Raw genomic sequence first — 9,940 nt, 5'->3', positions numbered from 1 at the left:
AGCACTGGGGAACATGTATGTATTTGGCTTCCTCCTTGCATAAGAAGTCTATTTTTAATGTAACCTCGTCTGTCGGCTGTGAATTTTCAAGTTTCCAAGAAGGGTATAGTTTATTATGTACATTTACAATATTTTCTATTAGCAGGAAATGTTAGTAGTGTTATTGGATGTGGGATGATGTTCTTTTATGTGACATACGTTGAACAGAAGTCTTTGATATTTTGTCGTTATGTAATGCTGGGTGGGAAATATGGGATAGGAAGTGTTTGCAACTGGCTGACCAGGTGGTTTATGGCAGATATTAGGCTGCTAAGAATATTCAGTATACAGTTTTCTTGAGATCTCATAGTTTAGTTTTCTCTTACATTATCCTTCATTATTTGCATTTGTCTGAAAATAACTGTTTTCTCTTCAACTAGTTTTGAATTTTAACATGAATGGCACTACATTGAACATATTGTATATAATTAATAAATCAGTGACTTTCAGCATTTGCTTATTTGTTTAATTATGTAATTAAATCCTATATCAGCGTAGTCTTGTTCTTTAACATTTTTAGTTGAATTTTTATAATTACTCGCAAGGACAAGAAGTAAATTTTGTATTTGGTACCTTTGACAATTTTATGTTAAACTTAATGATAAGAAAAAGAGATTGGCACAAATAAAACTTTCATAGAACAATTCTTCTTATTTTATTTATGATACAATATATTTGAAAAAATAACAGCTTGTACTTTGTTTTCACAGTAAAAAATATAATTCTTATTAACTTAATTTATATTAGATGGTCATCACGGCGAAATTTTATGCCTGTTATATATCATTTGTCACATCAACATTAGTACAATGACTTCACTGGAGACTGACTTACCATTAGTCACATAGCTTGAAGTGTGTGACAATGCACCCAAGCTGTAAGGCCTTGTCCTTTTGGTGATATTGCTCAACATATGTTTTCCTGTATACTGTGGGATAGTGAGCTGCAGTCCCATCCGCAAAAATGAATTTTCAAGGAAACTCCTCTGCTCAATGAGTTATTCTGTGATGTGGGTACCAGAGTTCCAGTTATTTGCTTATACTTACACAAAGTTTAATAAACCCATGTGCAACGAGCAGATGTCTCAGATAATGGAAGACAGGCACAAGACAGGTGGGAGAAAATACTTCTATCTATCAAACGGAAATAAGATTTTCAAAAATATATTGGGAAAAATAATATTTATTTCATGCCAGCTACAAATAGGATGCATGCAAAAAAGTAAGTAGTTTCATTAGACCAAAAGCAAATCCCATATTAATCAGCACACAATAGTGTGATATTGTAACCCACTAAACAACAAGCATAAGTACATAACTAAAAAGCATTTTCAAAAAATGTCAACAACAGTTTATAAAAGTTGCTTATGTAAGATCAACAATAGTTTATAGCTACAAGAGGAACTCTCTTTCTTGTACCATAATTTTTTAACAAACAAAATACAGATTTATTAGCATCTTAAATTGCTTGACTATAAACCACAATTAGTTTACCACATAACTTAAAATGGTGGAAGACCAAACCATTCAGGTCTAAACTCTTCCAAGGACTTGAGAGCAATAGTTGCCTCTTGCTTCATATCATCATTAACTTGCTCATCTGGAGTCATAACAACTTGCATGCCAGCAGCTCGTGCAGCTTTTACTCCATTTGGTGCATCTTCAAACACGAGACACTAAAACGAGGAAATGAAATTCAATTTCTTTTCATAAAAAATTTCAAAATCAATTGAGTGTCTGAAGAATGACAAAGAATGTCCAACACAGCACTTTTAATACATACACCGTATAGGAAAATAAAATCTTCAGAAGCTACAACAACAACGAGGCAGTCTACACCAGTTTTGAAAAAATTGCTGTGAGAAAAGGCAACAGGTTTTAAAGCAGTACAAAGGAAGATCTGCACGTGTAAATGGCATTACAGGATTAACAGAGAAGAGTTACATACTTCTCTCATGTGTCACTTCACCACCACATCCTCAATACAGGCTGACAGGCCAAAAAGACTGTGGTGTTCTCTTCTGCAATAGATCAACAATTATCAGGGCACAATTCCACATGACAACATTTCCCATTGCTAAAATATTATAAATAAACTGTGATTTACCAGCTCAGATGCTTAACAAGTATATATTCTAGTCCCACTTGACACACTAAGTGTTTCTTTTTGTAGAAAGAATATAATTTCAGTAAATTTGTAACAGGCCAGTCTCCTGTGTATATGTTTCTTTTCTTTCTTTTATAGCGTCTGTGTAAGGACGAAAAATCTCACACAATGTCTAGTTGCTCAATGAAATGTAATAAAAAATGTATTGTGTGACACCATAGAGGAAAATTATTGATGGTCAGCATTGCTGAAATGGCCTGTCACTAAACAGCTAATAGTACAAAAAAAAATTCTCTTTCTTTTTTGTAAGAATGCGTCTTCACTCACTTTTGTTTAGTCTTTCGTAGGGGGTCTGTTGTTGTGGTGGTGGTGGTGGTTAGTGTTTAACGTCCCGTCGACAACGAGGTCATTAGAGACGGAGCGCAAGCTCGGGTTAGGGAAGGATGGGGATGGAAATCGGCCGTGCCCTTTCAAAGGAACCATCCCGGCATTTGCCTGAAGCGATTTAGGGAAATCACGGAAAACCTAAATCAGGATGGCCGGAGACAGGATTGAACTGTCGTCCTCCCGAATTGTTGTTGTGAATAGACATGCTATGTAAGATGGTTTAAAATTCGTTGTTTGCTGACTTAAAGTCATTAAATGTGATATCTATTTAGAACTTCTGTAATTATATCTACATATTTCTTTCACTATTGTGTGCCCTAAGATTAAGAGCCCATAATTTTAATGTAACTTGTGTTCATTCCATGCAAGAAACATTATGAATGATCCAGTCATTTCAGTCATTTGTTTCCAAACAACAATGCTGCCAGTCTTTGCTCGTGTCAGACATCGACCTCAGTTGCAATAATTAGATGGTTCACTATCCTAAAATGATGTATTATCCTCCTGTGAAGCTACAAATGTTAAGAAAAATAAAGTAAAAGAGATAATATGCCAACACTAAACTTTATTCGACTGCAGCAGAGGCAAATAGAGGATCTCAACCTCTCATATGAATCACGTAAATTACAGAGAAATCACTGAATAACTTCTCTTCTGTTACAGACCTTTATAAGCAAGCCACTTGAGCATATGCCAGTATTCACCAAAACTGACATTAACCACTCTGCTACATACAAAATAATATCATGAGTTGTACATTATTTCACAGTTTATTGGCAGTTACAAGAATATGAATATGAAGGCCCAATGTTAGTGGGTTCCCCAAGAATTCAGTCAAAGTGCTATTCTTTTTTGTTCTAGTATGTAGATTTTCATTATTAAACACAACAAATACTGAAAGAACTATTCATGTTCTGTACAAGGTGTACTGATGAAGTTTGAGCTATTCAACACTAAAAATTAATATTTTCAAGAGAAAAATCTTTTACTGGTAGTTTTAGTTACCTGCAAACCAACTGATTTCACTTTTCCACCTATTCACTACTCACTTCAAAGCACTTTTCACAATGTTGCATGAGTTTCTTCAACCCTGCATGCATATAAGTTCTCTGTCTGGGAAATGGACCAATTGAAAAAGGAACCCTCATTTCCACATCATCTTCAAAGTGAGAGGTGCAAGAAGTAAGTCTCTAAGTGTGAGTTTTGCATTGTATGGTGAGTGATTGAAAAGATCCTATCACAAAAGCTCAATCTTATCCTTGGTGTGGGCAGTGGTGTTTCGACATACACTGTCATCGAACAAGAGTATCCCAGAGGACAATTTGCCACATTGTCAAATCTGGGTGGCATGTCTCAGTTACAACAGTATTTTGCATTACACATCAATGTTACAGGAAATCATTCAAAAGAATGCTCTTTTCATCCCAGAAAACAGTGGGCATCATTTTTCAATGAGAGTAAGGCGAATACCTACCTTTTTCTTGGTTTTGGCAAAGTTGAATGGTACCACTTCATTGACACTTGTTTTCATTGTGAGCTTATGTAGGATATTCATGTCCCATGACATGTAACAACGTGGGAAAACAAATTATCTCCATCTCATCAACGGCAGTCCAAAGTGATTGTCCAATTTTCATTCTCCGCTTTTCCCTTTGGTACAATTTTCTGTCCTCACCTTATACGCAATTTGCAACAATGGTGTATATAATGGTACATTCAGCATGTGAAAGTTCATCAGACAGCAAATTGATCATCAATTGTCCATCAGATCACAGATACCGATTCACTTGTTGCATAAATTCATCAGTCTGGATACTGAGTTTGCTACTCTGCTTCCCATCATGAAAAATTTTATGGCCACTTTTAAAAGTCTTAACATGATTGCCTAATCTTTCCTTCTTTCCTTCGCTAAGTACCATAGCCCCAAAAATTACTAAGTAACGTCACTCACGATCTTAGTTTAACGATTTCATTTACATTTCGTCAATAGTTGAAACACATTTATACTTTACAAATTCTTCTTTTGCTATTACTTCACTGCCGGCTGGTGTGGCTGAGAGGTTCTAGGCACTTCAGTCTGGAACCGCATGACGCTACAGTCGCAGGTTCGAATCCTGCCTCGGGCATGGATGTGTGTGATTTCCTTAGGTTTGTCAGGGTTAAGTAGTTCTAAGTTCTAGGGGACTGATGACCTCAGATGTTAAGTCCCATAGTGCTCAGAGCCTTTTTTTATTATTTCACTGCTATGTTTATTTGCAGTTCTTCCATCCCTGTATTGTCTATTTTTTTATGATATCTGTTTACAGACAAGTAATATCTTTTACTGTGCCTAGTACTTTCCTTGCATTATTGTAATCTCTACTTCTATGATCCCCCCATATTATTTATCATAATACTGGCCTCAATTCTTTCTTAAATTGTGTATCTTTCTACTTCTCTGTCTTCTACTGTGTTCTCTCTAGTCTGTGTGTCCTTTCTAATTTACAGAAAATTTTCATTCCTTACTTCTCCACTTCATACATTTAATGACTCTCGTCAATAACATACATGTCTGGTAACACAGTTCTAATCTTTTTGAATGACAATACCAGTCCAGTCGCATTATTGTGACCACCACCTATGTTCGAAGTCAACATGCAACAACCACTCTCATTCGGCTGGTGACAGCACTAACAGTGGAGGGTACATAAAGTGTGTTGAGGGGAAGTGAAAAACAGTGCAGTTGTTGTTGCAATGTGGAAACAGAGTAATTTATCTGACATTCAAAAGGGCATGATTATTGGCTTTTCAGCAAAGGGTGGAAGTGTTTCCCAAGTGGCTTAGTTTTTAAAGTGTTCATGTGCTGCCATCGTTAAGGTATACCATGCATGACAAAATGGCACTATTCAAAACTGTGGTGCACCATGGGCCACTGATGACACAGGTGAACAATGACAGCAGAGATGGTTATGAACGAATAGAGATGCAACTGTTGAGCAATCAACCCCCTTCACCACCCCAGATGAACCATGAGGCTAGCAACATTGCCTCCTCAATGACTGTTCAATCAATGTTGCTGCATATATGTTTCCACAGCAGGCACTTGGTGCAATGTATGACACAAGTATGCATCTATCCTTGGGGGACCACGTCCATCCCACATGCAATCTGTTTTCCCTCATCATGATGACACCTACCAGCAGGACAATGCAATGTATCACACAGTTGATAGCATACATGCATGACTTAAAGAATGCCAGAATGCATTTGCTGTACTCCCTTGGCCACCAATCTCCCCTGATTTAAATCCAATTGAGAATCTGTGGGACTACCTCAATTGGGCTGTTCACACCATGGATCCTCAACCAAGAAACCTAGGGCAGCTAGCCACAGCATGGGTTCGCAGGGCTCCTTATTCGTGTCAGTATCTTCCAGAACCTCAGTGACTCTCTTCCTGCACAACTCGCAGCAGTCCATGCCACAAAATGTGGTTACTTAGGCTTCTGAAAGATGTTCACATTAATGTGACTGGACTTTTATTTACAAAATTGACTACATTTATTTGAAAATAGCCTATAGTTAAAAATGGCAGTAGAAAGTTTGAATTCAATAAAATAAAGTGCACCCAATGGTGACAATGTTGACACTTCAAACTTTTAACACCACTTTTATTACTTGAGAGGGCTCCATGAAAAACAAGTGATTGTAGGATAATGAAACTTTGTGGAAACATTTTTAAGGACATGCAGAAGAGAAATAATAAACAAACCACTGCAAGAAACACATTTTAATTTCCACACGAGAGAGTTGTGTACTAATGTTCAGTTTCCATGTTACAAAGATGCTCAATTTGATGACTATCTGCATCCACGACAGTCTGAAAGCACACTAGAGAAACTAATTTCATGATTGATGAAGTCTTCTCGGGTTATCAGTCAAGTCAAGGTGTCATTCTGTGGCAAGGTTGCAACAAATTTCCCACTTGTCATCTCCGGGCGAAGTGTTAGGTTTGAGTCCTGTCTGGTTCTTTATAGCCACTGGACTGCCGGCTCTTCTGCCTCATTGTGTCCACAGCAACAATCATGAACCTCTGGAAGGGGTGTTTCGGGCCACAATGAAGGCAGTTGTGGCTGGTGGTGGTAAGGGCTCCCTGCGTGCCGGTGGTGCGGGCGTCACATCCTGGTGGGTCCTATCCATTCTGCCCACCGCCTTCACCGGTTTTGCACTGGAGTGTTCTTGTTGTATTTTTGTTATTGTTGTGTTCCTTACAGTGCTAAGTTGAAAATTACTATCTTAGTTGACAAGGTTATCATGGACTCTTATCTCCACAGCCTCTTTAAAGAATGAATCCCAGAACCTGTTCACCCTGCACAGCAGCTTTGTTTGTTCGAAATCAAGCATAGGGTTTTCCTTGAGACTGTGTTGCACCACTGCAGTTTTCTGTGTTTGGCCTAGGCAAATACCGATTATGTGTTCTGAGCAGTGCTGTGATATACATCTCTGTTTCTGGCCGATGTGCTTATTGCCGCACTTGTAGCTGATGCTATAGACTCCACGTGTCTGTATTCCTGGTTTATCCTCCACTGAGCCCAGCATATTCTTGGTTTTGGCTGATGAGTCAAAGATGGTTTAAATGTTGCTATTTTCAAATATCCTGGCAATCTTTCCCATGGGAGGCCCTGCATAAGAAGGAACGCCAAGTGCTTAATGTCTTCTTCATGACATCATCTCTCTCTTCTTGCTCGGTTGGGAAGTGTGTCTTACCTGCTTCTCAGAATAGCCATTCTCACTAAAGGTTTCTCTCAAGTACTGCAGTTCAGCCGTTAGACTCTCCTTTTCGCATGTGCCTTGTACTCTGCACATCAAGGTGGTGAGCACGGATTTGCATTGTGCTGCATGGTGGCAGCTACTGGTGTTAAGGTAGGTGTGTGTCTTCTTCCTGTAAACAGAATGACCTAATGTGTTGTCAGTCTTCTTCTTTATCATGATGTTGAGGAAAGGCAGACTTCCATTTTCTTCACCTCCATGGTGAAGTTAATATTATCATGTACGCCATTGAGGTGGTTAAGAAATTCTTGTAAATCTTCTATGCCATGCACCCAAATGACGAACGTGTTGTCCACATAGGAGAAGGACACCTTCAGTTTCAGGCGCGCCATTTCGAGAGATGTTTCTTCAAAGTGTTCCATGTACAGGATTGTGATACATGGCACCAGGGGGGAACCCATGGCCACTCCCTCTATCTGTTGGTAGAATTTACCACCATTGCAAGTACGTGTAGTGTAGTGAGTGTGTGGCATAGCAGTTCCCCACATCATCATATTAGCACTGGCACCTAATAGTAAGTCAAGACACTAACACTGCTAAGAATGTAAATCCTGCAGAACATTCCGAACATCATTCCTACAAAGTTGGGTACTCCTACAGTAAATAGCTTTCCACTGACACTGTCTCAAGTACAGAAAGTCTAATTATAACCACCCTGTATGTGAGAGAGCTACCAGAATTATTTTCTTCCAGACTCTGTTGCATCAGCTTTGGCTCCTTATCCTACTTTCTCTTCAGATTTCAAAGCAATAAGCTCTGATACTGAATATCAAACACTTAAAATGAACAAAAAGATTTCACACAGGTTGTTCATACTTTTATTTATAATTTATGTTGGCACTGAAGTTGTCGCTACTGATGTGTTCACGGAGTTAATGTATTTTGGGCATTACACATTTGTACATTACAATATAATTTATTTTAAAATTAAGTAATCAAAGTTGTCCCACACACTGAAAGATGAAAATTACCAACAATTTGTTACCTTTTCTGGGTCCGGATTGTCATCAAATCTCGAAGCACAGACAAGGAATATATCTGGAGCTGGCTTTCCGTGCTCAACTTCAGGATCTGTACTTGCACACACAATGTGATGGAATAAACTCATCAGTGGTTTATGATGACTTGTTTTAATTTTCACACTTTCTGCTCCACTGCTGGTTGCAACTGCTATTGGTATGCCACGTTCATGCAGATGATGTATCAGTTTATCCACTCCTGAAACCAAACTTTGTCAGATACCAGTTGATAGGTGACATTGTTCATAGACTTGAGACCAAAGTTAATATTACAATTTTTAATATATATATTAATTTCTATGTATTAATTACTGAGCATGTCATAATTTTCACCCACAATTAGAAACTAAAATCTGTAAAAAATTATATCCTACTCAGCACCTCGCATTAAATTTACTATACAAGGAGTGTCCAAATACATTTTACGAAAAATAAATAATTGTAACGGCAGAACTGTACGGCCTTAATGGACAGTGGGAGAGCCGCCGCACTATGCGCTTATCACGCGGAATTCTGACGGGAAATGCAATCTGAGTTGTGCATCGTGGCGTGTACACAGCCACCAGCTACGAAGAACAGTCTCAGGCCGGCCAGTTGCAAAGATGTATCGCTCTCAACACAATAATGACGATTTATCAGATGCGCGTAACCCATTGTCGCACCGTCTTTATTAATAAATGATAAAACTAAGATTTCCGTGTTCCACATTCTGCACTACTCGGAACTACTGCCCACGCATACCATCCTAACAGCAAATGGAAGCAATAACATTTTACTCGGCCGTCCAAAAGACTCCGTTAGAAAAGTGGTGTCAGGTGTGGGATTATTTTCAGAAAACCTACAGTCCTGAAGAGTGCAGTGATGTATAAACTTAACATCGGAGCATCTTCACGACAAAACAGCAAGCAGCAGTAGCCAAGGACATCGTCTGACAACACGGGGACATCCAGCTCTGGAATTCAGGTTAGTCTACTCAGATTGGCTTAAAACGAAAGAAAGTGATGGATTTAAAATTTTTCTGTATTGAGTGACCGGTATAGACTGCATTCAAAATGATAGCCACAAACGTGAGTAACACGGTCGATCTCCAAATCATTATAGAAGAACTACGAACAGAGATTCAACAATTAAAAGCAGATAAAAGTGAGCGTAGCCTTCTTTGTAAGTATTCATTAACTATTACATATAGCCAGCTTAACCAGAGAATAAAATATACACAAGCAAGTTAGTTTCACATGAGAAGATTAAAAGTGAGAATGCACCTAAAAACTAAAATGGAATAGAAATTGATAAGAGTTATTGAGCAAAATGTCAGACGTCATAATACTGATTATAAAGTCCAGACATGAACAGTTCCCCAGTGGTAAGAAGACCTGAAGATAGAATGACACAGTGAACTTTGAATAATTCCTTACCACCTAGAAAAAGTGTAATCATAACAATTAGTTATATACCTTGACACACTTTAGTTGGCACAATTCAGTCACCAGCCATTTCCTCCACCTTATTCTGTAGTGCATTTTTGTTTAATTAATTTAAGTGCAGTCCCCCTGACATTGCAACATAAATACAGGATGAATCAC

The 9,940-nt window shown here is 38.2% G+C and overlaps 1 protein-coding gene across 3 annotated transcripts in view; it reads right to left on the bottom strand.

Annotated features, from left to right (window-relative positions):
* Positions 1-1,203: 1,203 nt before the first annotated feature.
* The window catches only part of LOC126328249 (pseudouridine-5'-phosphatase-like), a 92,742-nt gene continuing 84,005 nt past the window's right edge, over positions 1,204-9,940 (bottom strand). For all 3 annotated transcript variants that reach the window (XM_049996012.1, XM_049996011.1, XM_049996013.1), the window contains 2 exons: positions 8,324-8,556; positions 1,204-1,714 (listed from right to left, as the gene is read on the bottom strand). In XM_049996012.1, coding sequence (XP_049851969.1) covers positions 1,541-1,714; positions 8,324-8,556 — 407 coding nt within the window. In that variant the 3' untranslated portion in view covers positions 1,204-1,540. The remainder of the gene's footprint in view (positions 1,715-8,323; positions 8,557-9,940) is intronic.

The sequence above is a fragment of the Schistocerca gregaria genome, chromosome 2 (assembly GCF_023897955.1).
Source record: "Schistocerca gregaria isolate iqSchGreg1 chromosome 2, iqSchGreg1.2, whole genome shotgun sequence".
Lineage (NCBI taxonomy): Eukaryota > Metazoa > Arthropoda > Insecta > Orthoptera > Acrididae > Schistocerca > Schistocerca gregaria.
Note: the sequence above shows the minus strand (reverse complement) of the source record. Positions and strands in the feature narration are given on the sequence as shown.